This window comes from Diorhabda carinulata, chromosome 5, assembly GCF_026250575.1.
Source record: "Diorhabda carinulata isolate Delta chromosome 5, icDioCari1.1, whole genome shotgun sequence".
NCBI lineage: Eukaryota > Metazoa > Arthropoda > Insecta > Coleoptera > Chrysomelidae > Diorhabda > Diorhabda carinulata.
In genome coordinates, this window is record NC_079464.1 from 15,377,702 (window position 1) to 15,392,037 (window position 14,336).

The window sequence follows — 14,336 nt, forward strand, 5'->3', positions numbered from 1 at the left end:
TATGGAGACAAACACAGGTTACGTAAGTACCACAACTATGGTGATATTAGGTTTGTTCCAACCTACTAGTCGGGACCGTTCTTGGAACGGTTATCGGAAGCGTTTATAGATATTTTCTGCACAATCTCCAGCTATGCACGGTTCTTGTAACAGTACTTACCATCAACCAAGTACAGAAAAGACTGTCCCTGAAACGGTTCACAAACGATACCTAAGTCGGTTGGAAAGCAAAATAGAATCGTTCGTATAACGGTAACCGTCTGGTTGGAACACATAATCTCTTTTGCACAGAATCGTCACCGTACCAAGGACGGTTTTTTGAGGGGTTGGAATAAACCTATATTCATACCAAACACACGTTTACATTATCATTACATCAATACTCACAATTACACTATTACGCGCGTTTCGAAATACGCGTCAGACGGTGTATCAGTAGTGTAAGCATTGTGCTCGGTAGACGGTCTTACATACGAGAGTTATAGGGTGCGTTCATTTCACGGACGCGTAGTTATCTCTACTTTTAAAAGTAGTTTATATTGTATCCATCCCTAGATAGCAGCACCGCGTCATGGCTATTTCAAATGCCATTCTGTAGAAATTGGTCTCGGTTTCAATACCTGTACGTAAAACAGTGGTTCAGTGTGACCACTGAAATTTCTATTACACTAACGTAAAAAGGACAAACGATTGAACGCACTTTCGAACGTAGTAGTCTTACAATATGGCGTCTGAGTTAACAGGTGCAGTTATAATGAATATTTCGCGTATAAATCCATAAATTCATGATTGCATTTTGGGCAAAATTAAACGAATTTTTATTGCAGCGTCAATATATGGAAAATAAAAATTAACAATGTTTACTTTGGCTTTAATTACGTTAGGTTTACTTTATACTTGTGTAAGTTTATTTAAAGCTTCGATTAGGTGTTAGGTTTAAATTAGCTTCAATTGGGTTAGGTTTACTTTAGCCTTGATTTGTTTCACCTTTAATTAGGTTTACTATATACTTGATTTATTTCAGCTTCAGTTAGGTTTACTTTAGCCTTGATTTGTTTCAGCTTTAATTAAGTTAGGTTTACTATATACTTGATTTAGGTTTCCTTAACCTTCCGTCGGGCGCAACTGATCAAATTGATACTCTCGTAATAAATTATTCCCAATAAAGCGAATGCGGACATTCTCCCGTGTGCCCTCTCCAGTAGCTTGGCATCTTGAGCCCATCCACACGTGCATTGCCGTCAGTCGTCGATTTAATGTGAAGGTGTGTCGTAATCTGATAAAATATTTTGATATCTCGCGCCCAACCACGCTCTTTTTTATAAAGTGCCAATTTTGAAAAAAAAAACGCTATAGGGTAAGTTTTCGGTGGGTTTTATTATCTAATTTGATCTATAAAATTGAGCTGCATTACTTCTTTTTTAGTCAATTGATATATTGCGCCCAAATTAGTTTATTTACCATTTCTCTTTTTTTTATAGAAAGCAATGTCATCGGCTCAAAAACAATTTGACCTAAATAATCCTGCTGATGTTAGAGAGATTCACAAAATATTATATGAAGATGAAGATTCACAGCCCATAGAAGATTTTGAAGACGATAGCGACACCGATGCAGAAGACTACACAGAAAGCCGTCAAGGGGACTCGTAATCAAAACAGTCAGATTCAAGCAATGAAGATGTTATGGAAAATGAAATTTATTTTACAGAGAAAGATAAAGAAAAAAAAATTGCGTATCATGCCCTCATCAAGAAGCACTCGCACGAAACCACATAACATTTTGAAAAAACTTCCTGGAGTCATTGGTAATGCAAAATATTCACGTACTCCTTTAGAATGTTGGAGCCAACTGTTATCCAATAACATTCTAGAGATTATTGTTCGTTATACTAATCAATATATAGAAAGTATAAAATCAACTTTTTCACGGGAAAGGCTTGCGAGGCAAATCGACATGATAGAATTGAAAGCTTTTGTTGGGCTTCTATTTTTAGCCTGTATTTGGAGAAGTAATCGGCAAAGTTTGGAAGACCTTTGGGGAACCTGTAATGATGGCGTGGAAAAATTTCGAATGGTCATGAGTATAAAAAGAGATAGTTTAAAATGCGATGTCTAAGATTTGATGACAGATCCACACGCGAAGAGAGAAAAAAGAAGATAAACTTGCAGCAGTACGAGAAATATTCAGCATGTTTATAGAAAACTGCCAAAGATGTTATTCGTTAGGTGAAAATGTTACAATTGACGAAAAATTAGAAGGCTTTAGGGGCAGGTGCGGATTCAGGCAGTATATTCCCAGTAAGCCAAATAAATATGGCATTAAAATATATGCTCTTGTCGACACCCAGGTATTTTATATATATAATTTGGAGATATATGCTGGACAGCATCCAGAGGAACCCTATCGAGTAAGGAACAAGCCTGATGATGTAGTTCTTAGGCTAGCCAAACCGATTTTTGGCTCTGGTCGAAATATAACTGCTGACAATTGGTTCAGCAGTATAAGCCTTGTAGAGAAGTTAATTGAGAAAAAGCTGTCATATGTTGGTATATTAAAGAAGAATAAGAGAGAAGTACCTCCTGAATTTTTGTCTAGTAAAAATCGAGAAGTCTTTAGTAGCCTTTTTGGATTCAAAAAAGATTATTCATTGGTTTCCTATGCCAAAAAAAAGGAAAGTGCATTATTTTAGTATCCTTACACAACGACAATGAAATAGATCCTGAGACATATGATCAGAAATAAACCCGCCATGATAACATTTTATAATAGCACAAAAGGAGGAGTAGATACAACTGATAAATTGTGTGCCAGTTATAATGTAGCAAGAAATATTCGTCGTTGGCCGATGGTAGTGTTTTTCGCCATTCTAAATATGAGTGAAATTAATGCGAGATTGATTCACATTGGGAACGATCAAGCAGTCACTAGAAGAAAAGTCTTTTGGAAAAAATTAGTACTTCATTATACAGGCGAAGTCAGAATACTGTAGGTATGCCCCTCGACCTGCAAACGAAAATTGCAGCCATACCGACAGGACGAACGAAACCTTCCCAATGAAGAAGGTCAAGAAGCTACAGGTGCGAAAAGAAGATGATGCCAGGATTGTCAAGGACCAGCTAACAAGAGGAGGCTTGCCAAATATGACTGCATCTTGTGTGAAAAAGCCATATGTTTGTCCCACTTGAATTTTTACTGTAACGAGTGTAACACCAATTTAAGACAAAATATTAATGCTTAATAATAATGGCAATCGTTTTCTTTTGTCAATTTAAATTTCTTTTTACTAGCTTTATTTGTTATTTTCGCCTTTTATTTTTTTACCACAGAAACTAGTATATAGTTTTAAATTACATTATATTTGAAATTCCTACATTATTTTGAATAGGAACAATGAAAATTTCTTTTGAGTACTTTGTCTATAACAAAAACATGTTTCATTTTATTTAAACCCTTTTAGGTAACTTATTTTCAATAGTGATCACCCTTATATAATGCGCCCGACAGAAGGTTAAGCTTCGATTAAATTGGGTTAATTTTAGCTCCAATTAGGTTAACTTTATACTTGATTTATTTCAACTCCAGTTAGGTTTACTTTAGCTTCGACTAGGTTAGGTTTCATTTAGGCTGGGTTTACTTTCTACTTAATTAGGTTGGCTTATTTTAGTTTTTGTTAGGTTCACTTTAACTTCGATTAGGTTGGGTTATTTTAGCTTCAGTTTCGATAAAATTATATTTTAGTAGTGTTTTTTAATTATCTTGTGACCTTTTGGGACATATTCATGCTGCACAACACATGTATAATCCCCATTTTCAGATAATTTCAATTTTGACATTTTTTTTTGTTATGGCGTTTAAAAATCCTTCGACGTATAAAAAAATACATTTCGAATAAACACGAGTTAACTATACGTGCCAACGAGTTGTGAAGACTTACAGGTGAAACCCACAGAGAAATTTTTGAAAGTAGGTTAGATATTTTTGGGATAAACCTTGTATAATATTTATCGACGATATAATAAAACGTTTAGTTAAAAAATCTCGCAAATTTTAATATAAACTACATAAAAATACAGTTATATTACAAAATGAAAATTGCCACGGGTTTTTACAACTGAAGGCACCTCTAACATGGCATACGTTCAACGAATTAAGAAAAAATCAAAAGAATACAAGATATTTAATTGTTTAAACAGTGACCTAAATACATTGAAATCATACAAATCTCTTAAATGTATTGTACACAACACACAACAAGGTTTAATTTAAATTTATACTGTTCCTGTTAATAAACATAAGGATTAAAGTAAAATAATTGGATATGAAGTTTCTGTAAAGTTTAGACCATCAAACTATTGTGTTATAAAAAAAAAACAACAAAATAAAATTCCATTTATCGACAGTGCTTAAGGCCGAAACACACGTGACGACCGCACAGGTCTGATGGAAATCGTGCGGTGAAAAACGTACCGCAACGACAGTCAGCTTTTAAACAAATAATAATTTTTTCACAGGATTTATCGAATGGTAAATATCGCTTTTCCGCAAGATTTTACCTATCGATTTTTTGAATTTTTACGTATAAAATTTGACACTCATGGTATATATCACAATAATTAGGTGGAGATTGTTAAAGAAATGTCTTAAATCACCTCGTTCCGGAGTAAGTATCAACAGCTGTCAAACAATAGTAGCTTTTTTGCAATGTCTTCAATTGAAAAACTTTTGTGATACAATGGTTAACGAAGAACAATTCGAAGGAAAAGAAGGACATCAAAGTCGAATATATCCGGAAAATAAGTAATAGAAAAAGACCTTCGACACAAATAGAACCTGAAGAGAGAAAAATAAAAAAACTAAACAAAGTTTTGTTCCAAGTAATAGAAAATGGCAAGTTAGTTGCGTCTTCTGAAGGTGGAGACTAACAAAGAGAAGAAACTATAATCGAAACCAAGTTAGATGCGAAGAAAGAGATTAAGGATGATAATTGTAGAAAAAATATGACTAAAGCTGCCAGTATCAACAAGAAACCAGGAGGATATAACAGTTTGATGATTAATATCAATTTCCACGATAATTAACAAAAAGGAAGAATCAAAAAAATAACAGGATGCAAATAGAGAAGATGAGATTAAAACAGATCAAAATAGGTGAAAATACTCTAAGATTCAACTGCACTGGATACAAATGTGGCTTAAAAGAACGTAAATATAGCTTAAAAAGTTAGAGGAAACTATAAATCGGGAAGAATTTTAGATCAATTAGTAAAAAAATAGCAACTCAATAAGTTTTCATCTGTTGCATATGAAGACATTCAAAGAGAAGAAATCGAGAAAGAAAAAAGGACCGTCCCCAACTTCGAGATAGACGACTTAAAATTATCTTTAAAACGAAAAGAAAGAAGATGAGCCAAAGATCTTGATGATCGAAAATAAGTTTGAATCTTTTGAAGATGACGAAGAAGACTTAAAAAGAGACTTGTAGGGAGGATAAATCGATGAAGGAAAAAGATAAAACATCAGAATTGACCATAAAACGAAGAAAAATAAGATGGGCCGAAATCTACAGATATATGATAAAAAATTTAAGAACAAGTAATATAAAATGAGATCTTTTAATAGATGGTGAAAAATGAGAAAACGGGTCATAGAAAAAGGCTTCCGTACAAATAGAACTTAAAGACTTGGAGGAAACTATAAATCGGGAAGGATTTTAGTTCATGTTCTCCATTAGTAAAAAAAATCAAGTCAATTAGTTTTCCTTTTTTAAAGATGAAAAGAAATCGAGGAAGAAAAGGGACTTTCAATGAAATCATTTTAAGATATCATTAAAATGGAAAGAAGATGGATTTAAGATCTATATGATCCTTCTACGCAAATAGATGCATGAAGAAATTATAAAGCTGAAAGAATTTTAGTAAAAGCTATTGGTATGACAAAAAAACAAGCTACTTAGATTCTCTTCTGAAGATGAAGACCAGCTGAAGATCTGAAGATAGATGAAATACAAGGAATAATAGAAAAACACCTTCGACATAAATAAAACTTAAAGAGTTAGAGTAAATTATAAATCGGGAAGAATTTGGTAGAAAAAATCGAATTATTCAAATTAGGCATTTTGGAAATGACTAGGAATATCATCGGGACTGATTGTAAATGATCCGGAAATGGAATACTTAGTATTATCAGGAAGAAAAGATAAAAAGGAGCAGAAAATTCGAGTTATAACATTTGGAAAACACAATAAAAACAAGTAGAATGAACAAAAAGAAAATACGACTTGGCAACTATACCCAACGAATTGCTCTGAAAATATATTTTGTTTTGCCGTCGAAACTAATTATATTGAATTTTCAAAAAATCAATCTGTAAGTGAATTATATTGAATTTTCAAAAAATCAATGGGTAAGTGAAAAGCGTGAATAAAAGAAACAAGAAAATAAACATACAGTTATCAAAACAAATCAAGTATTACCCGGTGGTGTTATTTACCAAAAGATTAACGTTTATACAAAATAAAATTGAAAATTTTTTTTTTCTTTTTTTTTAACGGTAGCCCTATTATAAATTATCGGTGTACTTTTGGACATTGATTCGACTATTACATTTTAGTCACCTTCAGTTGACAATGGAACCGTGTTAACAGCTAAAATCATATACAAATCTTGTTTTCCGGAAAATATTCCTCCAAAACTCGATTATTCATAACAGGCTGAACTAAAAAATTTAAGTTAATTTAAAAAAAAAGAAAGTGTTTCATATTATTTTTTTATGCAGTGTTTGCGGTATCTGACCTAATAGTTTCTTCAGTCTTTGCCCTTTTTGAATTATCATTGTCAGCACGAGGAGAAGCAGACCTTTTCATTATGTTTGTCTTAAATTGGACTATTATTGCTGTCATATTGTCACAACCAGTACCGTCACCTAACGTGTTTGGAGCAAGACAATGATCGAACATCTGCAAATAAAATAAAATATCACATACATACAGTAGACTCTATAATGATGAGTATTTCATTGTTGTAAAGAGAGAGTATTAACGAAACCGATTTACAACCCCGTTATGCAAATTTTTAAAAGCAACACGTTGACTGCCAACTACGAAATAAATGATCATTTACCCACAGAGGAGATTTTTTCACATAATTCAATTAAGAAATGAAACTTTTTTCAAAAAAGCCTTCATTTTCTATACTTTTTAGTGACAACTTTGTATTCAAATTAATATTTTTAATGATTTAATGCAATTAAATTAAATTGTCTTCCATAGCAATGGCTTTACTTTTTGGCATCCAGGAAATACTATCTGTTGCTACTGGATTATTTTCATGGTGGGTAAAGAATTTTTTGAGGATCTAAGTTACATCTAAGGTCTGTTGAGAAGTTGGGATCAATTTCTTCTTGGACACTCATCTTCTTTTACATAAGCAGCATTGAGTTTACCTCTTCAGCCTCTGAAGACGATAACTTGGTTATCAAAACGCACGTCAGAGAGGGTAGTTGTAGTGTGTTCATTTTGGGTTTCTATTCCCACTATGTCTTTGTTGGAGCCATTCATGTATTATTTGATATCATTGTTAATATAGTGTTTTGATCCAATTTACTTCTACAGTTTAGTTTGAGCAGTCTGCCCCAGATTTGATTACTTTCCGAGGGAGGTTTTGGTTTATTCCTTGCAATTCCTCTTCTAAACATTATCAGTAAGATTATTTCCACTATGCTTCAATAATAGAGAAATGGAAGATTTATAACCACTTCTAGAACAGCCTTTTGGTAGTTCAGTCTTTGTACCTTTGAGAGATTGATTCTCTTGGTGTTCAGATCAGTTAGAGTGCCCTGAATATGATCATTGGTCTCCCCATCACGGTTTTCATGCCTTCACTGGCCGATAGACTCAAATTTGATTCTATCCAACGAATTTGAGGTGAGTGTCGAATTTTTTGGACAAAAAAAATTTGAAAAAGAAAACATATCGATACAAACCTCTTCGCATATCGTAGACAATTTTTTTTTATTTTCCAATATCATTGGCCTAACAAAATCGACAACTTCTTGACTAGACATGAAATTCCATATTCCATCGCAGGCCAAAACGAAAAATTCGTCTTCTCCGGGATTTATCGTCAAGGTTTTAATATCGGGTAAAGCTGTTATCATCTGTTCTTTATCTGATAATTCTTTACTTTGTTTATATGCGTGATCGCCTATAGCTCTAGATAGATTGAGACCTCCGTTAACGCGACCATCCGCCGTTACTCTACCACCGGCTTTGACGATCCGTTCTCGTTCTGGTGCGTCTTCTGGTTTGTGATCAAAACTCATATCGATCGCTTTACCTGAAATATTAAAGTGAAATTATAGGAAATATTATAATAAAATTTCAACGGTGATTCTTACCGTTTCTACAAACAATACATCTAGAATCGCCCGCATTAGCGACATACAATTCGTTTCCTTTCAATAGCGCCACCACCGCCGTACACCCACTATCGGATCCCGGTTCTTCTTTCATATTTTTTGTGAATTCTAAATCTTCGTCTTGGTCTTCATCGCCTTCGTCTTCTTCTTCCTCCTCTTCAGCTTCATCTCCTCCTTCACTAGATGTACCTTCTTCATCTGAGCCTTCGACTTCAATTGCTGTGTTTACTCCTTCGTCATCGTCTTCTGAAGAATCATCTAGGAGAAAATATAATTTTTGATTTATCGGTTCTCAGAAATAGAAGAAAATATAGTCAACAAATAAAACCAAAGACAACAAGCAAACATAAAAACGACCTATGTAGTAAAAAAACTAAAATGGAACAGAAGACAAAAAAAATTAAGTAATAGTATAAAAAAATAAGAAAGAAAAAATTTCAAGAGGGATTGAGGAAAATTGCAGAAGACATTGGAAGATATTTAATCTGACACCTGAAAAAGAAAAAGGAAGAAACAGATGAACATAAAATAATAGATGTTATAACATTAAAAAGCGAAAAAGAGGAGAGAGATGAATAGAACAAGTCAAAAACTCGGGGAGAACAGACAGAAGGAATAGATACAAGAGGAACCTGAATTCTCATCAGGGTATAAAGAAAAAAAATTAACAAGAAACTTAATGGAAGTAGGAAGTACCATAAAGGGGAGAACAAAAATGGATAGAACCAATGAAGGAATTCGAGGAAAAAGAGAAAAACTCTGAAGGAACTGTAAAATAACAGACAAAAACAATGGATACAAGAGAGGATGGGAGGAAAAACATAATGGGAGTTGGAAACATCTTAACAAAATGGAAGGAGAAGAGAAAAAAATGGACTGTCTAAATAAAGGAGCTCGGGAAAAAGACAAAAAATAACGGAAGAAATAGGTATAAGAGGGATCAAAATTCTGATCAGAGACCTGAGAGGTTAAAGAAAAAAAGCAGTTCAACAAGAAACTTAAAGGAAGTGGGAAATACTATTAAAAAGTGCAGAGGGGAAGAAAAATGGTTCCAGATGCCGAAAATATTTATTTTTTATTTCATACACCCCCAGATGTAATGCTCTGAAATTTTGCAGTCTCTCGCATTTTAAGAGAATGTGGATACAGATTCCGTTCTAGAAGACTCCTAGTTTTTATAGATTGTTTTTACTCAAACTATAATTTCCCGGGAGTATTTATGTCTGTCTCAACCCCTGAAGATTACCCCGGTAACTCAATTTGTTCCATCTACATCTAGTATTTTCTCTATTATCCTGTATCCGATTCCACAGAAGGGTTCAGATCATACAAAGGTTTTATTTGTATCTAGTTTAGCAAATCTATCTGCTATTTCAACTCCTTCCATTCACACAATGTGTCCCGGAGTCCATTGGAGGGTAAATAGTATGTATAATTACCATTATTACTTTCATTGAAAATACCTACGGTATTCAAATTGATCAATATAAGATTTGAATCTTGTATAATATGGTGTGTTTTCTTTAAAAAAATTTGCTTCCACATACCCATTTTCGTCTCCCCTTTCCAGTTGAAGACTAAATTTGCAAGATACATCGAATTTATTGAAAATGTATCATAGCAAGTATCAAAAACAAAAATGTTGATAAAAAAATTATTAAATCAACATTGATACATACCATTTGGACCAACAAACGTTTTGTCTTCTTCATCTTCACTATCACTTTCTTCATCTTCAAAATTCAATAATGTCTTATACAACTGATTGGCGTTTCTTTTAGGCCTTGTGGAAACGTTCTTTTTAATTGGACTCTTTATTGCTTTACCTTTACCTTTTTTGTCTATATCGCCGTTTTCTTGTGGAGACGGGCTCGTAACGTCGATCTTAATACCAGTTTCGGTTGTCTCTCCATTCTGAATTGGCGTTACAGTATTATCATTCTCTTCTTTTCCGGAACTAGTAGTAACTTCCTTCGATTCGGTATTATCTGTTGAAGATACTTTGACATCCATGACTGTACCGTTCTTTTCTAACAATGAGGTTTCTAAATCAAATTGTAAATATTAGTATTTGATAATCAATATAAAATATAATGTAAAAAAACTAACCTTTGGTTTCAACTGAGGGTTTAGCTTCACTACTATCGCTAATGGAACTACTTTCCGCCTGCGATGATCCTGGTTGTGGTAAGTTTGAATTGGATGAACTAGCTGAGCATCCATCATCTTGTTTGCTTTTCAAATAAGGAGATTTCGGAAACTTTTCAGCGTCCTTCTTGAGATTTTTCAATCCGGGAGTTACTAAATTTGTATATTTTTCTATCACCTAATGAAAAGAAGTGAAAAGTAGGTTAGACATGAAAAAAGTATGTTTACAAAAAAAAACAAAGTTTAGAAAACGAAATAAAAGAAATTGAAAATTTAAATCGACAAGGTAAAAGAAGAAAGTTGTACACCTCTACAAATTAAAGAATTCCAGCTAAGCTAAGCTAATAAAAGCTGTATTGCCGATTGGTAAGTTAAGGATATATGAAACTGAAACACTTACTTGTTCAATAGGCATTGTTGCTTCTTTATACAGATTGTCTACATTTTCTTCTTCGTCGCTTGCCTCCTCTGCTTCGCGCTCGCCAACTATCTCTTTCAATATTTGTATGACTTCTGGAGTTGCTATGGTAGCATCGAATCCCAAAAAACCATCGATGAGTGCCCGCTCAATATCCCCATCTTTATAAGCCTGAGTATCTTTTATGAACTGAGGTAGTTTTTGAGAACAATATTGGGCCACTTCGTGGCCTCCGTGCCCATCATAAACAGCAAAAAATGAAGTATTTGTATCAAAGTCCAAGATATTGTTGTGTGCATCCTACAAATAATAAAAAATTTCAATGATACATTACGATTTGTTTTACATATAACATATTTTTTTACTCATTTGATGACCTCTGCTATTGCTTACTGACCAAATCAAATCTTCGTTTCTTGTGAAAATACTCAAAAACAAACTTATACTTAAGTTAGTCAATTTTCTCAATATGAACGGCTCATCTGTTTCAATTGATTGAATAAAAAATATTCTCAAAGATCATAGAAGAACAAACATTTGAGGGTGGTTCAAATATAAAGAGAAAGTTAAAGAGCTGAAATTGTTTAAAGAGATAAATTTACAGACTACGTAAAGCAGAATATTGATTAAATGCACACCTTTACAAGAAAACTGAGTAATACACTGAGAAAAATAACAGAATGGAAAGAGAAAACGAAAATGACTTACAAGTTATGACTTAACTGCCCTTCGGTATGAAGAATCCAACATAAAGCAAATTAAAATCATTTAAGATTCGAGAGAAAAACTTATGAACTACATAAAGTAGAAAATTGATTATATGTACACCTTTACAGGAAAAGTGAGTAATACACTGAGAAAAATAACAGAATAGAAACTAGATATAGACAGGGCAAAGAAAACACCCAAAACAAGATGTAAATACCAGGGAAATAGAAATTAGAAAAGACAAATACATACAGTTATAAAGAAACAATTGAGTTACATTGCTGAAACAGAAAGAAACTACAAAGAAAAAATTCTCATGACAAATGTATCAAAAAACATGCTTTTTGTTATGACTACAATTGTCATAGGAATTTATGGTGACGTATATATAAGTACTTTGTACAAAACAATATAATGCATACATTTACTGCTTCATTATTAAAAAAGAAGTATCAATACACTAAATTATGAATATGTATGTATATTAAGTGATAAGATTATTAACATAAAACCAATGAATGAATAAAAATCACATCATTAGTAATATATATACAATGGTTATAAAATAAAAGGTAATAGACGGTGTCTAAATTTACGAGGAAGGAACAAAAAATAACAGAGTTATTGAAAAAATATTTGGTTTCGATAGTGAAGAGTTAAAATGTTTGCTTGACTTCTGCCATCAATAGGGGTAGATATTTTAAGAAGCTCAGAGACTGTTACTTAAAAATTTGAGTGATAGATTACACCAATCGCTTCAATTTATGATTAATGTAGTTAACAAAACTTCCAACGATTGCTGTTACATAACAAAGTAAGTTGATTGTCAAAAGGTGCATGTTTATCAAGATTTTATTTACTTTTTACCCAATTTTAAATTTTCTGGAAAGTAAAGGTCCTAATTTCAATGATCAATTTTAAACCAGACATTGCATATTTGACATGTTTGTTCAATGTTTAATGATCTGAACTTATAATTACAAGAGGACAACCTCAATTTAATAAAAACAGTGTGAAATTCCAGCTTTTCTTGGTAAATTGAAATTTATGAAGGAAAACACTAAAAGTCATCTGCTGGAGTCAATGAAAAGACGTATCGTAGATATTAGATATTAGTATACTGTAACACACACAGATTGTATTGGCTGAGTGTGTAGAAACAAATTGATTCCAACACTGATTAGCCAAAAATAGAGGTATGAGTGTAGCTCCAACAAGGTAAAAGAGTTACACAGACTTTGAGATGATTTTATTGCTTTACAGGAGCAGACTATCACCAAACTTTTTCCCAAACTCACAATTTGTTGAATCATTGCCAGTGAAGAAATATTTGTTCAAAACTACTTTAACAGCAGAAAATTAGTTTAGTCTGAAATTTATATATTATATAATAGCCATGTTTGTGATATTACTCAGTATATACTTTAAAATATCCAAAATTTACAGTTTATCTTATATTTTACTTTACTATGACAACAATTTGGTCTAATAGTGAAAATTTGAGAAAAATTATAACTTTGAAATATATAAATTTATTGTTAAACAATTTGATTCAATATTTGCAATATTTCATTGTAATTTTCAATCGGATATTTTTCATAACGTTCTACTATAGATTGGAATGTATATTCATTCAATTTCCAATCGTACTTTCATTATAAACTTAATTCACTTTTATTCTAGTAACCAAAGTTTTAATGTTGTATTGGTTAGGAGATTGACAAGTTCAATATTTACTTAACCTGATATTTTGATGAATCCTTTTATAACAACTGATACTAAAGATTATCAATGATTACATTTTTTAAATTATCTACATGAATATATAAGGAATAATTCATCATAATATAATTATCAAAATCAGGTTAATAAGCTAAACGAAATTAAATAATACTCATTATTTTAAACAAAATTTTCCACTCTATGCTAAGTTAACTCTTACATTATTTGTTGCTTAGTAATGATGTATTGTGTAGGAATTTATCAACATGTTTCACATTCACAAAAATTATTCCTTTAAAGATTCAAACACATTATGAATTATATTTAAACAGACAACATTAATAAGTAATTATACCAGATCATAATTATTTGTGTTTTTGATGTAATAATAAACTTTATGAAGCATTATTCATTTAAACTATTCACTTACCTCTTGAGTTACACGCCAACCTTGCATAGAACTAGCACCGCAGTTTAATTTGTCGTTTGCCTCATCTGTAGATATTTTTTCGGTTACTGGTTCCGATAAATACGAACCCATTATTTTATATCAATATAAGAACTTAACTCGTAAGATGCAATTATCTATAAACCGGCGCGTATACGACTTGTTAACTTGCGTCCATGCTGCCGCTAAAAAAGAATTTTAGGTTTCATGACAGTTTGACAACATGACAAGAAACGTTTTGTTCTAACAATGGTGGTAAGTTCAATTCTAAGATATAATTAATCGAAATGAAGTACAAGTAACTCAATTTTCGGTTAATGATTGATTTTTTTGAATATTTACAACAGTCTTACAATTTTTTTCACGTCAAGTTTCTACTACAATTATATTATGAACAAGTGTCGAATATCTTTATCGAGCATACTTGATGAATGGAAGATTTTAATTATTGAAGTTAATAAATTAATATCCAGTT

General features: G+C 32.2%; 1 protein-coding gene and 1 long non-coding RNA gene across 4 annotated transcripts; one reads left to right on the forward strand and one right to left on the reverse strand.

Annotated features, from left to right (window-relative positions):
- Positions 1-713: 713 nt before the first annotated feature.
- LOC130893763 (uncharacterized) lies at positions 714-6,614 on the forward strand. Its single transcript, XR_009059243.1, has 2 exons — positions 714-1,357; positions 1,482-6,614. It is a non-coding gene; the product is annotated as an uncharacterized LOC130893763 (long non-coding RNA).
- On the reverse strand, positions 4,166-14,046 carry LOC130893756 (probable protein phosphatase CG10417). 3 transcript variants are annotated; one of them, XM_057800098.1, is made up of 8 exons: positions 13,844-14,046; positions 10,966-11,283; positions 10,527-10,743; positions 10,097-10,462; positions 8,397-8,675; positions 7,983-8,335; positions 6,794-6,957; positions 4,166-6,716 (listed from the first exon to the last, which is right to left on the reverse strand). In XM_057800098.1, the coding sequence occupies exons 1-8, from the start codon at positions 13,952-13,954 to the stop codon at positions 6,698-6,700; spliced, it is 1,827 nt and encodes a 608-aa protein (XP_057656081.1). In that variant the 5' UTR covers positions 13,955-14,046; the 3' UTR covers positions 4,166-6,697. The 3 variants fall into 3 exon arrangements, with proteins under 3 accessions (XP_057656081.1, XP_057656082.1, XP_057656080.1); XM_057800099.1 differs by having other exon boundaries at positions 4,166-6,957; positions 10,250-10,462; XM_057800097.1 differs by having other exon boundaries at positions 4,166-6,957.
- Positions 14,047-14,336: the final 290 nt, after the last annotated feature.